Source organism: Pezoporus occidentalis, unplaced genomic scaffold, assembly GCF_034315485.1.
Source record: "Pezoporus occidentalis ecotype Australia unplaced genomic scaffold, CSIRO_AGI_Poc_V1 ctg44, whole genome shotgun sequence".
NCBI lineage: Eukaryota > Metazoa > Chordata > Aves > Psittaciformes > Psittacidae > Pezoporus > Pezoporus occidentalis.
The window spans coordinates 1,283,252-1,305,869 of record NW_026915769.1 but is presented as its reverse complement, the minus strand read 5'-3'; the positions used below and the strand labels follow the sequence as shown (position 1 = coordinate 1,305,869).

Genomic DNA, 22,618 nt, shown 5'->3' with positions numbered 1-22,618 from the left:
CCTCTGGAACAGCATGCCACAATTTCACAAACTGAGCTTTTCAACACTTGCTCACTGCGTGCTTCTCCATATACATGCATGAGCACGCACACACATTACCTCTGTTGGCTTCTGTGCAGAGTCTCTGTCCTGTTTGGAAAAGATTAATAAAAACATTTAAAAAGTCATGGTTTATAACCAGCATTCATTACCCTGAGTTAAATTCTGACTGTAATACCCTTCCTTGCCTATTTTTCCTCTCCCAAAATAAACCTCTTCAGAGCTGTATTTCACACAGATTAATTCTTGCTTTCTTTGAGGTCAGTGAGCTGACATGAAAATATGGTTGCCTTGCTTTACTTTGTAAAGGATTAGCTGTGTACTTAATTAGCAACATGCAGTCTGTTAAGGCACTAGTGGAAATAGCTGGAATCAGACAGGGCAGAAGCCAAGCAGATAAAACATCCACAGCCTCCACTCCTTGGCTGTCCAAATGAACAAAAAAACCCTAACCCATGAACTCCAGCTGTCATCAGCAAGTTCTGGTTACATTTTCAGTCCTGTCAACATCCCTCCTGAGCTGTAAGGCACAGCTCAGCAGTTTGGGTATCAGGGAACTCGGGAGCTTTAAAAAATTCAGGCTGTCAAAAAAGAGCACAGGAATTGCCCTGATTTAGTAACATTGTTAGAGGCTAGCTGATTTTGATCTCTTCAAGAGACCTAAACTGAAGCTATCACCAGACATACAAAGGCTCAGTATTTTTTTGTTCCTGATCATTTAAAATGTAATCATCCCAGACTGCACATGCATTAATTTCCACAGCCTTCCAAAACCGTTTGCTTCAAACAGAGGTAGGAAGTGGTAGTGGGACTTACTTTCCTCTTGTATGAAATCAGAAAAACCTATCAACTAAAAAACCCCAACCTCATTATCTGAGGAAAAACACAACAGAGTCTTCAGTAAATGTCTCAAGTAAAAATCAAAAAAGCTCCTGTGTTTTCACGAACAGATTTTCTCCTTTAATAAAATCTGGATAATGTCACATGTATGAGACCATTGCTAACAAGTGACATGAGGAGTCCTACTCTGACTCAGAATTTCTCAGAAGGTGGCAACAGGGTGTCCACAGGGTCACTGTCACAAGAGACATCACTCCTATTTCTGCAGGGATGGGAGGAAGTAAGAGACCAACCAACCGCTTCAGATATCTCTTTTCTCAAACTGCTCAGACTGCTGGACTTCTGCAGCGAAGAAGTTCTGAAACAACACAAAAACCAAGTTACTGGAATTGAATTTGCAAACATAAACACACTTTCAGGAATCAGCTTTAAAGAAAGCATTATAATACATGATGAGATATACTAAAACCAAAATTGAATTAAGGCAATCAATGCACTAATCCGAGCCCATGCAACATGATGAGATACTGTAAGAACCTCCACATCGCACTCAGCAAACTTGCTGACGGTGCACTCAATCCCACTGTCCATGTCAGTGACAAAGATGTTAAACAAGACCGGTCCCAACACCGATCCCTGAGGGATGCCACTCGTTACTGGTCTCCAGCTGGACATTGAGCCATTGACCACAACTCTCTGTGTGTGGCCATCCAGCCAGTTCTTTATCCACAGAGTGGTCCACCTATCAAATTGATGTCTCTCCAATTTAGAGACAAGGATGTCGTGTGGGACAGTGTCGAACGTTTTACACAAGTCCAGGTAGATGACACCAACTGCTCTAACCCTGTCCATCAGTTCTGTAGCCCCACCATAGAAGGCCACCGAATTGGTCAGGCAGGATTTGCCCTTAGTGAAGCCATGCTGGCTGTCACCAAGCACCTTGTTGCTTTTCATGTGCCTTAGCATGCCTTCCAGGAGAATCTGCTCCAAGATTTTGCCAGGCACAGAGGTGAGACTGACTGGTTTGTAATTCCCTGGGTCATGCATTTTCCTCTTCTTGAAAATGGGGGTTATATTTCCCTTTTTCCAGTCGTCGGGAACTTCACCTGACTGCCATGATTTCTCAAATATGATGGCCAGTGGCTTAGCAACTTCATTCGCCAGCTTACATTTGTATGAAAAATGGGTGGGGATAGGGGGGTTCAAGTTGACAATCACATCTAAATATGTTCCCTAAACATTTCTGATTATGATACTTACACTGGACTATCACACAGCTGAGTTTCTGGGGAAGAGCCTAGTGATCTTCCTTCACTGCAAACAAAAAAAGGTATTAAAAAAGCAAGACATTTGGGGATCCCATCCAAATACCTTGCTGATACAGAAAACCTATCATCCCAGCCTGCTTTAATCCTGTTTTCACTTCAGCTGTTACGGTATTAACACACTGCAAATCTTCTCCTCTACGGTGGCAAGTCTTGTAAAAGATCATAGAATCATAGAATGGTTTGGATTGGAAAGGACCTTAAGATCATCTAGTTCAACCCCCGCTGCCATGGGCCGGGACACCTTGCACTAAATCATGTCACCCAAGATAAAGGACAAAGGTGAGCTCAAGAGTCCCAGAAAAGACAACTTGCACTGTAAGTTGATGACAATACTGCACTATTTAGCTTAAATAAATACTGAGGTTACAGCCTGTGCAGCGCCTGCAGCAGCACCAAGTAGTGGAGGTCCCTGCCTCCCTCTCAGTCACCCCAGTGTGGGGAATTTTGCTGCTGATTAGTGCTTTGTTTGTTTTTTCCCAAGATGGGACACAGATGAAATCCCTGTTGGTGATGGCTAGAGCTGCATGAGGCAGCTAGGAGGCTTTCCTTGACTGGAGCTGGAAAAATCACACATCAACTTGTGCTTGCACTTATTTTTTACAACGAGATTGATGATGGTTTTACACCAAAAAGATTTCCTTGGCTTCAGATTCTTAGTATTTGATACTCAATTAGATAAAGCCAGGATTTGGACCCAGAATTAAAAACCCTAGCACAGCCTTTGTCTAGCTGTGAGTCCAATGCACTTTTTGGTACTCCTTGCAGTGCCAGCCCACATCTGCAGGGACCAGGTTTCCTTACCTGGGTGAGGAGGGTGCAGGCTTAGAAACACTGGAGGAAGCTGAAGACTACTTCTCACCCCGGAGGCAGCCACAGGGTTCAAGCAGGGGGGCCTGAAGGTGCCACAGATCAGGTGCAGCCTTGCACCCCCACCCTGGGCTCCCTTGCACTCTCCAGCTACACATTTCATCTGGCTTTCAAAACCTCAAGCAGGACTCTCATGAGTGAGTGAAGAGGTATCTCTGCATTTCATCATGCCAAAGGACAGCAGCAAAAATATCTCTTTCTCTGGTCTTTTGAAGTGCCGCTTGATTTCCCCCTGGGGCTCCAGTAACAGCTCAAGGTTAGAGATGGACAGTCCTTTTGTTGCAGTTTTGGCAGTGCCTTACATCAGTCTACAGCAACTGTAGAAAATGCCTGAATGCAAAGCATCAGGAATGAACCTGTGGCTAGCACATCCAACACTATCTCAGCCAGACCTAGACGATGTAAACCTAGATAAAAATAATGATTCTGTGTCCTTCGTTATATGAGATCAGGTTTTCTCTCCTTCTGTTCACTTCTTGCAAAGCAGGTGGTATAGAGTCGGAGTGCTGCTACAAGCAACAGCAATCAAACTAATACTTGTTTACTGAAAAAGATTTAATCAAAGCACTTCACAAACATAAGCTTAGTTAGCTATAGCTAGTCCAGTAAATGCTAGCCTTGCTTAACTGACTTAATGACTTGTCAGCATAATAACTGACAGAATTTTACTCTCAATAAATGCCCCAGAATATTGGATTTACAATTGAAAAATACATGGAAACAACAGTACCTCATTTCACTTGCAGGATCTGGCCTAGGCTGTGTTTTCAGTTTCTCTGCAACAGTTTCTGAGCTCTTGGATGTTGATGAAAAAGAAGGGATTGAAATCTGTAAAATACTGGTGTGGATCTGCAAGGAATTCTAGAAAGAATGAAGAATATGTGTTACACTGGTTTGAGCTGAAATTAAGCAGTCGTAAATTAAAAAATAGTTACAGATAAAACTATGAAAAGAAGGATCTGAAATAAGGTTTTTAAAAGCAAATACTTTCTTTTTACTGTAATACAGTGATTCTTATTGTAATACAGTGATTACTTCCAAATAATAACTTGGAAGATGGCACTGAAGATGAAACATGAATGACTGCACAGATCACTACAGCACAGACAAAAATCTCACAAGTCTTGCAAAACTGCCTGCTAAATCTCTCTACCACAGACCCCATGAAGGGTAGCTCTTCGCAGGTTTACTCCTGTCCTCAGCCGCACAGAGAATACCAGAAAGGTTCTAAACACTTAATTTAGTTTTCTTCATGTTATATTTCTGCTGTTTAATTAAGTCAAGTCCCTGTTCTGACTCAGAGCTTTAAGAGATCTGTGGTTTTACTACTGGAAAATGCAACTGTAAAAATTAGAGATTGGACCACAACCTTCTTATCATTTAACTGAAAGGGTGTAATGGTGATTGCATCCTTTTAAATATGACGAGATATATTAATTAAGTCCCAACATGTTTACTTGGAGTTCCTGAAAAATTAAACGCAGCTCCTAAAACATTTGATATGAAAAGTAATTCCTGTGTTCTATAGGGAAAGTAGTTTGGGCCCATTCTCCTGACAAATGCACCTATTTGCTGTCTCCTGACCACATTTGATGATTAAGAAAAATAAATTTAACTGAACTTAAATGTAACTCCTGAGCAGCTTTCACAAGAAAACAAAATTCTCCAAAAGGATATGGGACATTACTGAAAACTGTGCAACCCCAAAAGTATCTTTTCAGGAACTTGAGTTTTGGCATCTGTAAAAGGAATCCAGCACAAGCAATGTTTTTAAGGAGTGATGGCATTAAATAAGGAAGAAAAAAATGATACCTCTTCATGAATATTCATGTTAAATTCATCATGGACTGGAGATGCTGTGACTGGGGTTGGAGATGGGCTTTTCTCTGGGTCAGTAAGACTTGGTGTGTCCAATAAAGCCGTGGAAACAGACCCTGAATTCAAGAAGTCTTCGCTGTCACTTTCCTTGCCTGAAGGAAGGGAAACAGGCTTTACTTCCAGTTACATAATGACCCTCACTCCCATGCATGGTGCAGCCAGCATGCTCACTTATGGGCCAAAAAGGGAAGAGGCTAAGGATTCATTTCTTTCTTAGGACAGACTACAACAGGTAAAAGGAAGTCATTGCTGAATCTCGCTTCCCAATTCAACTACCAGAGCACAGCAGGGTTAGAGCAGAGGGAGGACATACATCTGACAGCAAAAATCCCAGCAAATGCCCTTGGGGCATTTAGTGAGATCTGTTTCAACACACTGAATAAATTGGAGCAGTTACTGAATTGAAGTTAATGAACTGGAGCAGTTATATCCTGTGCTATGTTCTGGAATTTCATACTAAATACTTCTTTTCCCTTATTCACTAGGGAAAGACCAAGGGTCAAAGTCTGCCTGAAACTTCAGACGTCTCTATGGTTTCTTCAGGTTACCCATATGAAAAATGTAGCCTACTGCACAAGAGTCCAACACCAGATTTTAGGTGACTACACTGTTTGCAGACTCCCACAAACTGAGAGTCTCAGTTAAATGCTGTAGCCTGCATCAGCATCTGGCATTCTCTGCTCACAACGAGCAACTTGCTGCCCCTGAACTGCTTCAGTACCACCAAAAGGCTTGGATTTCCACACTTGTCATCAATATCAGAGCACTGACAAGAAAAAGTTCTGATGTCTTTTTTAACATCCTCCTGTCTTTGAATGCATAGCACTGCACGAGAGAGTAATTCCTATTCAAATTTTTCAATGCTCAAGCAGGGTGTTTTGCCCTCATATCCACCCTTCCTCTTTCCTCAGTGATAATGTGCTTACATCAAACTGACGACCACCTCAACATATATCACCCTTGAGGATCAGAAACTCCTGGATCTGGAAACCTCCACCAGTCTTGAAACATATGGAATGGACCATTATACATGACATATTACAGTGACCATTTCAGCCCCACAGTTAAGCTCATTATCTGACGGCAGAGAAGGGTTTTTTTTCATGTGTGTGTGGAAAAAAAAAAAAAAAAAGGTAGGAAAAGCCAGTTTCATCCCCACTGCAGTAGGGGAGGAGAACTATTCCACAGCTGCTGCATTTGATGGTGTTTGAAGGCTTCATTACATGCCAAAGATGTGGCATGTCATCACAACACAGTCCTGGCAGCACATCCACTTTGCTACAGACGTTTCTGCAGCTCTTGGGCACTGCTATTCCAGGGTGAGCAGCCACTGGGGTGGTGCTGGCTTGGCTTGGCTCGTAAGAACACGAATGCTCAGGCATTGCTCTGTTCAGCTACCAACTCCTTCCCAGGAACACACGCAAGAGGGGAACAACAATTTTTAGCAGTTCATGTAGTGGCCAGCCCTGAAAGGCATTTCAGAAGGCTATGGAAAGAGCCTGACAGTTTATCATATCAAAATTCATTTTACAAGGGGAAAATAAGCAATGTGACAATAATAGTTACTACCACCAGCTAGTACATCGAACAGCTGCCTGGACAAAAATTGCAATTTACCAGTTCACAGTTGAAGAATTGGCTTTTCTCTGCCGAAGAGATGCCTCCAAAGATAGGAAGTCTAAGAGTCTAACACTACCACAATGCACCTAGAATCTAAACGAGAGCAGAGTTTAGTATCTTTTGATTGTACAATACCTTTTTTACCTTGAGCCAGTATCACCATGTCTTGAACTTTCTTGTACCTATTCAGAGACTGCCGAAGCTCTTCTATCTTCCGATCCTAAAATAAAGGAAAGCTGTGACTGTGCTTCTTCCTTCAGCAAACCAAAAATAAGAACTATAAATTCTAGACATTCTTCAGTTCAATTGGTTGTGATACCAAAAGAAATAGGAAGTGTGGATGGGACAGGACCCAGAACCCTGAGAGGCTATGAAATGTCAAAACTTGTATTTAGTAAACACTTAATCTGCTTAATCACCAGAACTGTCCCAGCCTTGAAAGTGGATTTCAGCTCCCTTATTAAGTCAAAGGTCGAATATAATGAATCTGCCATGTACAAAGAAAGCAGTAATCAAAGGATTTAGGGCTTTGGTGATCAAAAGAAAACATCCTACAAAAGGCACATGCATATGAATGTGCAAAATGATACATGAAAATAGTTTATACTTCACAGAAAGCTCTTTTGGAAACATAGCCTGTGACAGCCCAAGGGACTTGTATGGAGCTCTTTACATTTTCAGAACACAGTATAAATTGCCGTCACACTGAACTGAATGACACAACAGCGTAAGTACTCTGTGCACATGCAAAATAGGTCATAAGTGCCCTATTATAAAGGCACTGTTGTGCTTCTGAATAGAGTGAATCACTGATTCTTAGAAATTTGATTTTTTAATTGGATTGTGACAAGTTCATATGTGAAGATTTTCTTGAGAGATTTCTCTTAGATTTTCTTAGAGATTGAGCTCAATCTGAAAAAATAATGACTTCGATACCTTCTCTTCATTTGCGGCCATTAGAGATTCTACCGCCTTCTTCATTTTCTGCACCTCTATATCTAAAAGCACAATACAGTTCTCTAAGTCAATTTAAATTAAGACAGTGTAAGAAAATAAGGAAAATAAATAAATAAACCAAAACTAAAAGCAATTCAGTAATAGCTAAAAGTAAATTTACAAACTAAAAGACAAAACATAAGCCACTTAAATTCTATTTTAGATAAAAATATACAGAAGAAAACCCTTTTCTTCAAAACCTTTTTTTTATGACATTTTTATCAAGGAAATGATAAAATTCAGGAAATTTCCTTACCGACCCTCCAAGCTTTAGGAAAATGGAAAGGTCAAGAACTAAACTACTGCTTGATTTTCATTATGTCCACCTTTCAAATAAAGAAACAATTGCAAAACAAAAAGTCCAAAATACAACATTTGGAGTGCTGTAAAACACACCATCATTACAGCAATCAACAAACACCCCAAACAGCATCTCAAAACCCCACTATACAAAGCAGTAGGATTAATAGATATGATGAAGAAAGCATTGTGCAGCGATGCTTAGTCTTAATTCAGTATGAATGTAGAAATGAGGACAGCACAATGGAATGATACAAGTATTTGCTGTGATGAGCAGTCATGCTAGAATATACATTGTGGTTCACACTTGGAAAAGGTCCCTAATACAGATGACAGTGTTCTGTGCTTCATCTATAATCCTTATTTACAAGAAGTATAAATACATGGAAACATGTATATTCTAACAAGGTTAGATTTTGGAGGTGTTCTGGACTGGAAATTCAGACAGAATGGAAAGGATCTCCATTTTCGTTAAAAATCTGCCTTGCATAAATGAAGTAAACTTTAAATTTTGTTACGAGCAGAGGCTAGAAAGCATTTTACCTTGTTTTAACTTCCTAAAATTTCTTGGAAAACAAACAGAGTGGGAAGAACATTTTCCTCCTTAATGAAATGCAAGAAGAAAATGAGCTTCCTGGCTGGCTTTCTAGATGAAAGGCATTTAGACATATTGGGCTAAACCAGCAACTGATCCAGTTTCATTCAGTTATGCTAAATGAAAATCTGGTTTATTGGGTAGCAACTGCATTTCATTGAGGCAACTGCTTTGTGAGTCTTCTGAGATCAAATCTTTATCTATAAGCTTTGCTTGATAAAACTTTGTATTTCAAGTCTGATACATCCATCCTTAATCTGAAATTTTACTGGAAGTGTAACTAAGGGTTATAGATGATTTAACCTAACAATGCTCGGTAAAGGAGTTTTGCAAACACATGCAGAAAGCTATTCTGGAAAGCACTTCTGAAATGCAAATGCTTGTGGAAAGACACCAGAAACCTTACTTTTATCTTTGAGCTTCTTTTTACAATTTTCATCTGTGCAGGAAAATCCATTGGATTTGAAATTAGCATGAAAGTTATGACATTAAATAATTTTTAACACAATTTTGATACTTAGGAGTTCATATCCATCATGTATTAGTGCAAAAGCAAGCAGTTCAATTTCAACCTGCACTCCCCTGGTGCTAACATTCCTAATGACACAAAACAGTCCCACCGCTCTCATACACAACTACTTGTCTCAAGGCTATATTTTGCAACTGTATGTTTTCACTTCTAAGGTCTCAGAAAAGATGTATGCAGATAGATTACTCTTAAACCAACACTCACCAAAAGTGTTACTTGGTAAAAGAGACAGATTAAACTACTGACAAAAGCCAGCTAAGTGATAAAGTATGCATTTTGTTCAGAAAGCACAATTCAGCTAATGAAGCAGATAACCGGTGTTATCTGCAAACGACATTACTTAATATTGTTCCAAGGCAGAAAAGACATGGCCCATCATGGCAGAAGATCTCTGCTGAGCTATATGGAGAACTAAACTAAAGCTGAGAACCAAAGGGTAATGGGAGTTCAGTGTACACAGCAGCCCCAAGGAAGAAGAGCCCCATTTAAGTAGTCATAAATGCAATAAAGTCAGACCTTGTTCACATTTAAGTGTTCTTAAAAAAAAAAGTATGCTGAAACCAGATCATGTTATTAAATAAAATGTGACAACCTACACACTGCATTTCTTCCTCAGGTCAGGGGAGGAGTCTAATCTCTTGTGGCTTTATTCTTCTAAAGAATGTACTTTAAAAGCACCATCTTCAAATCAGCAATAAATAGGCTTAATCAGTGCACAAATCCAGAACCAGTCCTCAATTTCACCTACTTATGGCTAGGTCTGCACTGAAGGGTCACTGGAACACATCATACTTTAGTCTGTAGTACGGCTTTTCCCCTTCCTTACCAGTATATAAGCAAAGCTCAGCACAGATATCCACAAAGTTTCGTTCTCAGTGTAATCTTTTTGGGGAACTTGAAATTAGTTTAAAGATTTCTTTGCCACCATAAACTGCTACTTTTGAGGCTCCATGCGAGCCATGTAAAGAGCTAACTAGGGATTGCTTAGGCTAGTTTAAAGTTGATCAAGAAATTTACACTAGGTTCAACAGTTGCATTGTGAACACCCACTAAATATATTAAAAGAAGTAAACAAGGACAGAAATGATATAAAAACTGATGCTTTTATCTGTTATTTCCTGTATAACCATTCACGGAAACATGACCTCAGTTGAGGTGACTGAAGAGGACATGGTGATAGATGCTCCCTCCTTCTTACCTCTGTCCAGTATTTCAATTCCTTCTCCTTTCAGTTTGCAAACCAATTTTTCTTGCAACCTTTTCACCTCAGCTTCCTTCTGCTCTAGTTTGTCTTTCAAAGCTAGTAGCTCATCCTGTAACAGACACAGAATCTCTCAGTGACGGCTTCCACAAGCATCTGAGACATTTCTGAAATTCCCTCCTATGAAGCACAGTGGATAGGTCCTCAGTTGGTGAAAAAGACTGAGGGCCCCCTGACATTTATACTGGCTGAGGGTACATCCACAATGCCGACTCTGAACATCACTCCAGACCACTGAGTCTGTAAGATGGCAAAATCATGGGGGCTATGGTCCAAAAAGTGTCAGTCTCATGGATAACTGAAAAAAAAGATTTTTCATCTAAATTTAAGAAAGACAGACTAAAGAAAAAACAAAAACCAAAACCAGTTTTCATATTTATTTAACCTTGCAGAGGCAAAAAAACAGCGCAGGTGATGAGACTGAATGCTAAAATTTACAACACTTATTTTTGGTACTTATAGGGCATTTTGCATGGTCAAAGCTGGACAATTATGGAACTGTGCTTACACCAGGCTAAGGAGAGTTTCAGAAATAACCACTGCTTCTATGAAAGAAAAATCAATCACGACACCATCAAGCACATAAACACATACTGGAAAGCAGTTCAGACAAAAATGTGGTATCTTTGCCACAGTTTGGGTTTGCTGATCAAGCATTAGGAAAGGAAACTTGGAGTTGAGATTCATGGGAATAAGACAGATGGTGTTTGGGGGAGTTGGGGTGTATTAGATAAATGCTGTCAAATTTTAACTTGGATCTAACCATCTGCACTAGCAAGTGACTGGCGCAGATCCATGCATTTAACTTTTTAAAATTCAAGTCAAATCCTACCCAGTTTAGTAACATGTTTCTTTGATGTCCGAGGATATCTTGTGCAACTGCATCATCAAGACAGGACCCTCAGTGCAAATGTACCCAACACTGAAAATTTAATTTGTTCAGTTTGTAAACAAAGCAAAACAAGGCAAGACTCATAATTTTGGCATTTAGAGCTTCTAGCTGACCTTTTAAATCCTGAATGAGATAAACCAAACTAGAAAACTGTGGCTTGGGTGCATCCCTGAGCTTCCCTCGAAAGGTTGGTTGCAAATATATAGTGATGTCTGCATCCCAAACTATGGCCCACACTACAGAACTCCCTTAAATTGTTTCCTGTTGGCTCTAAAGCATCAATAATAAAAAAGAATATCAATAAAAAAATAGTCAAGAAATCAAAGCTTCTCCCAGAACAGTGGTTGGGCAATACAATCCTCCAGTGTTCCTGCTTGGTACTGATTTTGATGGGATTTCTGCTGGTGTAGGACTCATGGTTCTCCAAAACAAGACCATTTCATGGTCACTTGAGAAGCTGCTGTTATATCCATAGGCAACTAAAGTTGCATGTGGTTGTTGGTGAGTATTTCTTCCTCTGAATTAAAAACAGAATATGTAAATGTACATGTGGGAGAGGGGACTGTATAAAAGAATCACTACTTTTTTGCCAGTTTTCATGAAAAAAAATTCTCTAAAAAGGTGACGAGAAGTTCTGTTTGAATAACGGATATAAGCTACAGAAGAGGCAGTCTTCCCTTGGAAGGAGAATGATTCTAACCCAAGTCTAATTCCATTATGTGTAACCTATGGAAAGTTCACAACACTAAAATCCTCTCCCTGTTTACAGGGAATAGCTACAGAGCTTTCCACATCTAACTGGAAAGGGAACACTGCGTATCAACACACAGCAATTAATGAAAACAGAGCATGACAGCACGATGCAAGACAGGACCTTAAAACGGTGGAACATGAAAGATTCAAAACAGCCCCAATGTCACCCAGTAACTACTACACCTTTAGCATCTGGCTTTTTTGCTCCATCCGCTGCTTTTCATACTGCATCTGACCCACTTTGATTTTCATACTAGAAAGTTTGGCCATTAAAGACTGGTAACAGAGACAGAGGAGTGAGAGAAAACTAAAGATAGAAAAGAGACAAGGCTAAATAGCAAAGAGAAGTTAGACAACTTACAGAAACAGACTGCTAGAATTACTTAGGTGAATGCTTTCTCTTCAGAAATCCCTGATTTTTAGCACACTTAGGAGAAAATAAATGCTCATCTTTGGCCTCACCTATGGCACACACCTTACTTACTGCAACTGGTGACTCTTGACATACATGAAATAAGGGTCTAAACAGGTAATAAATTTAACTCTTCAACAGCCAGTTGCATGGGAAGTTATTATTCATAAAAACAATACACAGAACTGAAAATCATAGAATGAAATTTGAAAATAACTATTGTTGCTTAAATGAGTACCATGAAACCCTTGGGCCTGAGTGTGCTCAGCATTTTGCAAGGTGCAGGCGAGGACTGGGGAGAAGAGAGTAAACCTCTAAAGCCTGACTTAAACCCATCTCCGTTTCTTCCCTTCAGCCTCACTTACTTTGGTCGTTTTCAGTTTTTTCTCATATTGGAGTCTTTCATTGTCCATTTCTCCCACTCTCAACCGCAATTCATTTATTTCCTGGATCAAATCCTGAGTGAGGGGAAAAAACAAGACCAGAAACAACAAAGTAATTCAATAAACAAAACAGAACAATAGCTACCCGTTGGCAGGACCATAAAAACAAAGCAGCAATAAAAGGCACTCCGTACACAAAGACACACCAACCAAATTCATAGCTAAGTCAAGCAATTCAGAGCTTCTAGATATCCCGGAACTGTATTTCTCAGTTTCTGCATTACTGAAGAAGAGGGCAGAGAACAAAGGGAGACATAAATTGAAGTTGTGTTCCCTGTGCTGAGGACCAAGAAAGGCCTACAGCCTCTCTCACTGCTCAACTGCTTGCATGTCTACTGCTATAAGTAGGCAACAGAAAAACATGGTAGCTGTCCTTAAAACACAGCAGCCACATCCCTCCTTCTTCAGACTTGCCAGCTATCACCCGCCTTTTCAAAATACGAAGTGATTACAGTTTAAATCCATGTTTCTGCCACACATACGAGCCCTTCTAATGAGGGCAGAGTGGAAGAGCTGTCACTGGTGTCTACAAGCACAATGGCATATGTTTTTAAGCATCAGTGGTGCCACTACATCTGAGCTTTGCAAATTCAACCTGGTTTGGAAGAAACTTGGAGCCACCACTAACTCACACCCGAGCTCCTCAGAATGCCTCGACCTCCTGGTCAACCTCCTGGAGAGACTTAAAAGGTCTGGAGGTCAGCCCTGAATGCCACCACTTCTACAGCTCCCTTCCTGCCATGGTCTAATGAACACTTGAGTTTGAATGCCCACCAGGGTACAAAGCACTCATCCTTCAAACCTCCCTGTCCTCTAGATGAGGAAATGGGATCTTAAGTGGCCAGCTGCAGACCTGCAGGAAGCCTGAGGGACAGCCAGGACAGAGGGTCCCTCCATAAGAAACAACAAACCACAACTTACTGGGAAAATGTTCTTCCTGCTCAGCAGGGAAACACATTAACAGAACGCTGTGGCTTTTGCACAACCCAAGAGCTGTCCAGCAAGCTTCTGCCTCATGTATACCTCACTGACCTCTAGTTTATGTATGGACCCAGATCAGTGTTGCATTTGTGCGAAGAAAAAAAAAAGGGGGGGGGGGAAGGGGGGAAAAGAATTAAAAAATAAAAAAAACCCCAACAGTTTCTCAGCAGGTACTGTAATGCATTATCATCACCAGGAAACTCTTCAAAGGAGAGCTCTTCATGCACCTCAGAAAATGCAAGAGGACCAGAACTCCAGTATAACATCTTTTAAACTATCAAGAAAATAGTATGGTACTCAGGTTTGCTACATGGTAAGGCAAACCCTATCGATGTCACACAATACTGTACATTGAGCTAACAACTATAACCACATTTTTGTTTTCAGAGCTAATTGTACAATTGAGATTGCTAATTTATAAATTAACAAGCCAGGAGCTGACATTTAGGGGGTGTTCACGGGTCCCTAGTAATACCGACCTTCCAGCCCTATGACACATTTTCTGAGCTTACAAGCCTCTGGTTATTAATTTGAGCTTACTGAATCTGATACCAACAGAGCAACAGCTGTATTTCTTTAGCAAAACACAAGCTCAATTAGCAGAAGTCCAAGGAAAATTAAAATACGGAACATTCTGATCCTATTAATAATTACTACTGCTAATGTATGACTTTGAACACACCTGCAATTCCTCATTGATTCTTCAATGTGTGACCTTTGTAAATCTCATCATTCTTCTAAGTATAAACAAACATGGGTGTCAGTCTGCATGACTAGATTAATTGAGCTGTTTCTTACAAACATCAAGTGTTTGAGATCACTAGCAAAACTATGTTCCCAGGTCCGATGGTTACCTTTGACACTAGGCCAATTAATCTGCCTGAGGCTTTTCTCTCCTCAAGCCATCATTTTTGTTTTTGGCAAAACACTGTACCCTTTCCCACAGGTTAAATAGAACTAAAAGCCAGTCCTTACAGCATGCTTTGCCCTAAAAATATTTTCTACTACTCTCTTGCAAGTGTAACATTAACTCATGTTTTATCTACAGCGCAGTAACTGTAAATTACATTCACTCTCAACTTTCTGAGGCAGAGGAGTACATAAAAGATTTACCAGGTTCTGTATACAGACCCTCATTAATATAAAGAAGGTGGTCAAGCTTTGCATAAATGAGCAGAGGAAAAAGACAAGGCCCAAACAGGCCTGTCTCCCTTGAATTAATCATAGAATCATTAAACAGTTAGGGTTGGAAAGGACCTTAAGACCATCTAGTTCCAACCCCCATGCCATAGGCAAGGACACCTCACACTAAATATTTAGCTTTGGGCAAGCTACCAGAGGTAGAGACTGTCAATGCCACTGAGGTTCCCTAAAAATCCTAACCCTCCCAGCGTATTCCATTTTCCTGCTTGCTGCCCTGAAACATTTATCCTGTTCTTCCACTATTCTCTGTTCAACTGATTTTGACTACAAACCTTTCACAGCAAAGACTTCATCTTGCCCCCTCTTGCAAAGCCCCAGCAAGGAGATCACAGCATTGTCTGAAACCTGAAGGTGCCAACCATTATAACTGCTTTATAATGCAGTTATAATGCAGTTATAACTACATAACCTGAAGAGCTTTAGGGACCAGTGTGATGTTTGAGATATGTATGTCCCCAGGTCACTTCGGGTGTTGTACATGTTCATCGGAATCTGAGACCAGACCAAAAATCCACTGAATTCCCTGGCTGATTTGGATGAATCAGCAGTATAAGTCACCCACGTTGTGGACACTTTGCTTGCATGGCAGCTGCTTTGCTTGCATCTAGTACATCTTCTTCAGGCACCCACAAATGGGTTAAAGTACCTGCCCTGAGAATAAGTCGTGTTCCTGTCTTAAAACCCTCCAAAATAGGAAAGAGCCATGAAGCGGTTCTTTTCTGATCCAGTCAGGTCTCTCCATGCAAACACCCCACATCTGTTCCTTGCATGGACCCATGAATGGAGCTGATGGGTGGGACATAGAGACGCCTGTTTCCAAGAGCCTTCTCCTTCCCTGCTTGTGTTACTTGTGCTTTTCATAGCAGGCCAAGAAAGGCACAAAAAAAAGCAATGATAACTTTAAGCTTCAAGGGTCAGAGGCTTCCTTACAGACACTAGAAACCCAAACCACATCCGTCATTTTGCTCCACTCAGAAATTCATCTGCACAAAGGAGACTGGTGGTGTTTAAATTATGAAGAATTCCCCATGAGTGAGCCAGTTTACCCTCTGGCTCCCGCTTCAAAGACCATGTCTGGTTATGGACTCCTCCCTAAATAAACTCCCTTGTACGGTATTTTCTTACATAAACTCAGCCCAACTCAGACCACCCGTGCTCCTTTAGGAAAATAATACTGGTGTCTGCTGAGAAAGTGGAAAGACTGGAATGATTTGAAGAACAGAACAATTATAAATCTCTATGAAGCACACAATTAGCCTTGGAAAAGCTGTGTATTTGTGAACATCTAGACACTAAAGTCCTTGAGCACAAAGGAAAAAAAAGCACGCAGATCTAATAAAGCATCTGTTTAGAGAAAGGATGGTGAATAAGAGAAGCCTACCAAGCTGGAATGAGAAGCTGCAATGACAGACATAAGTAAAACTTAGACAATAAGAAGGATTTGATCCAAATGGTAATTCTGCAGGAGACAGGAGCTACACAAAAGTTGATGTAAGATGTCAATGTGTTTTTTTCATTTTCACTTCCTTTTCTCTAAATAAAACCAGAAGCAATATTCATAGTTTTTCTTTCCCATTTTGGGTACAAAATTTCTTCCATTTTGAACACCTCATGTAAATGCCATCATGTGTTTTACTGTATTTTAAATATTCATTGAAATATTTAGCTCTGCTGAAATAATTGATCATCTACTACTTCGAACAGGAATGTAATTAGATTAACACTAAATAAAATACTGTGAACAGAGAATAAGCACTGTCTCCAAAATACCTAACAGAGATTTTGCATGGCTGAGACCCATATAACTGATTGGCAATTCATTTTTCCACTTAACAAAATGGAAATTAAGATATATTATCCCTTTTATAGTGTCAAAGCCTAAGCCTTTTTACAGCTATAAAGTGTTGAAACAAAGAAGAAACGACACAGTAATTTCTATCACACTAAACTATAATCATTCTGGTTTCCAAAGAGAGGGAGGAACATTCTAGTAGTAGTTCATTAGTTCTGGCATAAATACCCAGGAGAGAAATATATATAGCCCCTAATCATAGTAATTACTTTTTAAACATAATTTAGGTTATCTTATTTTTATCAGAGTCCTTAAGCTTATTTCAAGGTATTTCAAAAAGAAAGATCTTCACAGCTGCCATGCAGGTAAGCCTGCACAGAGCCTACAGAGTTGCCAAGCGTGTTGTGGTCCCCACATTGTAACCACTTTCCTGGGAAAAGCTCCATGTTTGACTTCTTGGTATGCAGAGCCATGCTATTAAATTGTGGAGAGAAAGCTGTCTGGGCAAGGAAGGAAGGGAAGGCTCAGCAATTTAATCATATTCAATAAAAATAAGGATAGAATGAGAGGGAGAAAATCACTCAAAGCCCTATCACTTTTATTACCTGTTTTGGAAAGCACAAGAAACCACAGGGTGTTTACAAATGGAGATGCAGTAGAATCCTATTCTGAATACACCTGCTCACTGCAGTCATTTGGATCAAACATCACCTCCTAAAATCATTTACTGCTGATGTCAACTCATTTATCTATCATTTGGGCTGCTTATGATAGGTGTCAGTATACAGGTAAAGAGCTGTTATTCATGAAAGAGCTGAGGAGCACTGGGTAGGCAGAGAGACCTCACAGGAGTTGTGAAAGTAGCCAGCTCTTAAACACACCTCCTGTGGATGCAGAGAGCCCTTCAATAGCTCCCTCCACCTCACCCCCTGCCAATTTCTCCAGTATTGCCATGCACAGTACTCACCTGGACTGCAAATCAGCTGCTTTTAAGGCAATGCTGTGATCCTTCACATAACAACTGGTATCAAACTAGAGGAAAAGCTAATGGGAGGCAATATGGATCCAGTCCACGCTCAGATGATCTACACTGCAGGAACGGACACTGCCATCACTACCTAAATGATCACCACCTTTCAAATCTGAACATTAGTATTTAACCTGTGCACTTCTGTGAGTCTGCAGATTACTTCAGACAGGTTCAAAGAAAGCAACTCAAGAGCAAGCTTGATTTTTGCTCTTGTGCTTGCAATACAAGTGAGGAGTGACCCTTCACTGGAAAATATGTAGGAAATTGGAATGGAGTTGGTAAACTACTGACTGTAGTGGAAAGGGCAATTTTTGTCTCCTGTAATGACATTACAGCTTCTTTCTTTCTAGAAATGAATGACATCTGGAATATCCACAATATGAACATCAGGCATTTCAGCTCATTTATGAACCCAGAATTGGAGATTTTGTTCTGCTTCCTAGGCAGACTCCAAGGGGTTTCTGATATTGGGTAAGTCACCCTGGCAGCAAAGTTCAGCCTGATTCTTAAATGCTTCCTGGAAAAAACTGGGTTTGCCCACCTGCTTTGAGGCTTTCTGGCTTCAAACACAAGCTAGGTTCAAGCTACACAGATCTGCAGTGTACAAAGTGCAAATGCCTCAAGGCAAATGGTGCCAGGGATGGTAGCTCCACCTGGCACTGTACACTGCTGGACTCTTGGCTGTGGGCTTCTGTAAGGCTGGAGTTTGAAGTGACGCTTCAAAATTACCTCACACTAAATCACCCAATTCTCTCTGTTACCCAAACCAAAAGTTTTTATTTTAGTATGCTGTGTCTGTGCATGTGCATGCCTTCTGTACTTGCAATGGGTTTAAGCACTTGCCTCAAACACGCGTTACTAAGAAGATGACAGTTTCAAGTTGTGACAGGAGACCGCAGTATGTTCATGATTTTATTTAAATCCATCCTAAATGCCATCCCTCCTAAGATCTGGTGGCAAGAATCAAAAACTGGTTTGGGAAATCTTTCTTTGTAAAACCAGAGTTTACCAAAGAGGACACTTTTTTATTTGAAGAGATACATGTTTTAACCTTAAGGATGAGTTCCCCTCCTGCCTGGCAGGAAAAAAAGAAAAATCCCAGGAAATTTTATTCATTTGGGTTTTACTCACCTCTGTGTCTCTGAATCTGTCTTCATAGTCCAATCTATCCTTCTCTACAGATGTAAGCTTTAACTTCAGAGTGGAAATCTCTGCCATAAGATCCAGCTTCTGAGTTTCAAGGGATGTTCTGCTTAAAAGCTCCTGATTCAAGATAAAGAGGAAGAGAACAGAATTATATACTCAAGGGGAAGAAGTCAGGAATTTATTTCTGCAGCTGAAGGCCTCTTTCATGGGGAAAAGCATCACCCTCTTCCTTGCACTTATCTGAAGCCCTGAAACACAGCTATTATCCATCTGTTGGACTGCAGGCACCCAGAATGCATCTGAATTACAGGGGCACTACCACAGGTTGGCTGCCAGGATGAGAAAAAAACTTGTCTGTCACCACAGTTGCTCTGAGCAGCAAGGAGCTTTGAGGGGAATCCACCCATCCTGCCAGAGGGTTTAATCCAAGTCTCTTTGAAGTTCAGTGAGGAAAGGCGCAAAGAAGAGCAGAACTGGATTCCTACAGTATAAAGCAGCACTGACATTACCATGTACAAAGACTATAAAACAAATATGGTAGAAAATTACCACTTAGTTAGGAGACATCAAGGAGTACAACACCTTGAAGTGTACTGCTGTCACTGAAGCAAAATGCAGTTCATTAAGACAGAACGAAGACAGACAGCAAGACAGACATGGGGCTGTGAAATACCTGCTGCAGCATCTCTTCTGTAGCATTCAGCTTTTCCCTGTGCTCCTCCAGACAGAACTCCAGATCCCGAATCTTTTCTCCTTGGGCCTCCACCTGGTCTGTAAGCACACTTACCTGCATAGTGGACAAAAAGGCATGTTCATTTAGCACCTTGGCCCATGCCATATGTGTCACCTGAAGAACTGTATGTGAGTAGCAGTGCTGGTTGGGCCAAAGATTAAATGGGACCATGGGGGAGGAAGAGCAGCAGCACAGCTGTCCAGTGGAGACAACACATGGCAGGAAAGGAGGGAAAGCTCTCCCCTCATGCTTACTGGTATTTCAAACACAGTTCTGGCAGACACATTACAATTCTGTATCCCCCCCCTCCCGACTTGTCCTGGAAGCTTTCACAAGGGATGGCTGCTGCATCTCACAGCCAACAATTATGCCTTTGCTGTGACAGTACATTAACTGAAAATCCACTAGCTCCTACCTAATAACCAAACAGCTAAATCTCACTGCATGTAATTTATTCTCCTTTCCAAGTGATTGCACATAGTGTACCGTAGCATACAGCTTCTCCTCTTCTGAACAATAAAAGCAAAAGAGCTTAAAACACATGGAATGAGCCCGGGGAAGACCAAGGCAACACCTTTGAGACTGCAGACCAATTCCCATTTTGACACATGAACATAAAGAAGGTGGTTGCTCTGCAGATCTGCTCAGCTGATAAGATTCAAAAAGAATTCAGATACACATAAAGAAAGGCCTTAGATTTTTTCATGCAATCTAAATTCACACCTATTCCTAATTAGGGCTAACTCTCAGGTATCAGCAAGCTTTCTGGACATTGTCCAAGACAACACAACTGCCAATAAGTCCTCAGAGGTTTTATCACATACTATTAAAAAGTCTCATGAATGCAAGAGCAGAAAAGAAATAATCTAGGTGACTACTCACTTGCAGAACAAGAGATTCCTTATCATTTTCCAGACGAGCCAGCCTTTCTTGATATACATCTCCATTCCCAGATATGTGTCCATTAGTCTGAAAAAGGCAGCAAATATTGTGTAGTCAGCTATCATACCAGAAGTGTTATTCAGTGCTATCAACAGACTTCAGGAATATTTTCAGTCTGTAAAGTTCAGGAACAGATTTAAACCATTCTCAGGCCCCCACAGGGTTACAAATCAAGTAAACTGTCAACTAAGGATAGATCACCACCATCCAGGACAAGAATTGTTCAAGCCTTAAAGATGAGAAAGAAAGAACCTTCTGGTGACCCAATTCTGCAAATTTCACTTACTGTGCATTCATCATTTTGTTAACAAAATTTGTGCTCAATGACGTACCATGCTAAGGCAGACTTACAGAGAGACAAATACCCTGAGACATTCAGCAAGTGAAAAAAAATCAAAGTACGACTTACAAAACGTGCATTATGCTTTCTGCGAGTCAAACACACAGTAACAGACATCATTTTACATCAGGCACATTTTACTGGGTATGGGTGAATGTCTGCACTCTAAACACATCTCTTTGCAAAGCTGCCTGAGGCTAAAGAGAAACAAGAAGACATGTTAATGCTATCAGTGAATTCAGAGGAATCAGCAACTTTCTTCATAATAACTTCAATGCTGTTGAGAAGCAAGAAGGATTTTCACTCTATCCATATTCAAAGCTGTCTTCAAAGCACTTCGTGATGGACGCCACAATCAAATCTCAGCTCAGAAAAGAAATTCTTGTTCCCATCATTGCATAAATTGCTTAGAGGAGTCTGAGAAGCTGCTCTGAGATCCAGTGTGCTCAGCAGAGTCTCCCACTGACGTTGAGGGGCCTTGATTTGCTTCTGAATATATGATAAAAAGAAACCATGTGACTGATCCATGTGCCCTGCCTTAAGAGGCCACCACCACTTAGGAGCTGTAAGCCTTGGGTTCCTGCTTTGAATCTCTCTTTCAAGCAGTTCATTTCCTCTGATCGCAGAGGGCGCCTCAGGAAACCTGCTAGCTAAAACTGTGTTTCTAAGTTACATGTCTGACCTTGAGGGGTGGGAGAAACTGCCTCATTTGAAGTTGAAAGAATAAAATTCCCACCAGCACCACTCAAAAAGCAGACATGAAGCAACGTATTTGGCCTCAGCGCTCTCAAGAAATTGGGCTTTGTCCTGGGAGCTTTTAAATCAGTATGCAGTAGCAAATGTCTCCCCAAAGCATACATGTGTAACTTTGTAAAAGTGACCTGAAATTCATAGAGCAACAGCAGACTATGGAAGTATGCTCTCTAGTGATTTGTACCAATACCTCGTATCATAATGATAACCTGTATCATTATTCTTTAGCAGTAAATTACTAGGCCTTCTGACCATCCAGACACTAAGCACCAAGGCACAAATACTCTACATTTCTGAATTTGCCTTTTCCCCAGCATCTAAAACAATTTAGCTCATGCCATAGAATTTCCATTCAAGACTGGCGAGATCTAACAGCTTAACTAGGCAAAAGAAGCCAAAGTGCTTCCAAAATAAACTGGTTAGCTGCTCAACTAGCAGATAATGCTTGAAATTTTTTAACTTGACTTGTATGTGAAATACAAATCCAAGACTTTTGCATACTTCACTATTCCGTAGCTCCCTTCTCATTTAAAATCCTTCAGTACATCTCAGGCACTACTCAACCTCCATAAGGACAAGCATCTGTATTTTGCAATATACAACACAGTTATCAATGGAGTGTGGGCGTGTCTGATGAGGAAAGTGATATTCATCCCTCATTGCAGACGAGGTGCAAAGATTAACCCTCTATCCTGCCAGGGGTAACACAAAAGTCCTTATCAAAACACAGACCCAACTCCCTGCCTCCCAACCACCACAGCAGCAGCCTAACCACTGAACCTCCTGATACCTCTAGTCAGCGTAACCAGTCACAAATTAACTAAAGCCAAATACTGCATGAAGAAAATACGGGGAAGTAAGTATTGGTTTCACACTACGATGAAAACGTCTTTATGATGCTGTGAAAACCAACGAGGTGTTAAAGCAGAATGTTAGTCACTGTGC

The 22,618-nt window shown here is 40.7% G+C and overlaps 1 protein-coding gene across 20 annotated transcripts in view; it reads right to left on the bottom strand.

The window, feature by feature from the left end:
• The window catches only part of PPFIBP1 (PPFIA binding protein 1), a 112,958-nt gene that overhangs the window by 17,126 nt on the left and 73,214 nt on the right, over positions 1-22,618 (bottom strand). For 7 of the 20 annotated variants that reach the window (XM_062634818.1, XM_062634825.1, XM_062634822.1 and 4 more), the window contains 14 exons: positions 20,521-20,607; positions 19,579-19,692; positions 18,891-19,022; positions 12,676-12,768; positions 12,082-12,174; positions 10,191-10,305; positions 8,870-8,902; positions 7,509-7,570; positions 6,708-6,792; positions 4,887-5,044; positions 3,805-3,935; positions 2,140-2,193; positions 1,177-1,237; positions 100-129 (listed from right to left, as the gene is read on the bottom strand). In XM_062634818.1, coding sequence (XP_062490802.1) covers positions 100-129; positions 1,177-1,237; positions 2,140-2,193; positions 3,805-3,935; positions 4,887-5,044; positions 6,708-6,792; positions 7,509-7,570; positions 8,870-8,902; positions 10,191-10,305; positions 12,082-12,174; positions 12,676-12,768; positions 18,891-19,022; positions 19,579-19,692; positions 20,521-20,607 — 1,248 coding nt within the window. Of the gene's footprint in view, positions 1-99; positions 132-1,176; positions 1,238-2,139; positions 2,194-3,804; positions 3,936-4,886; positions 5,045-6,707; positions 6,793-7,508; positions 7,571-8,869; positions 8,903-10,190; positions 10,306-12,081; positions 12,175-12,675; positions 12,769-18,890; positions 19,023-19,578; positions 19,693-20,520; positions 20,608-22,618 lie in introns of all 20 variants that reach the window. The other 13 variants (XM_062634830.1, XM_062634838.1, XM_062634835.1 and 10 more) reach the window with 9 other exon arrangements.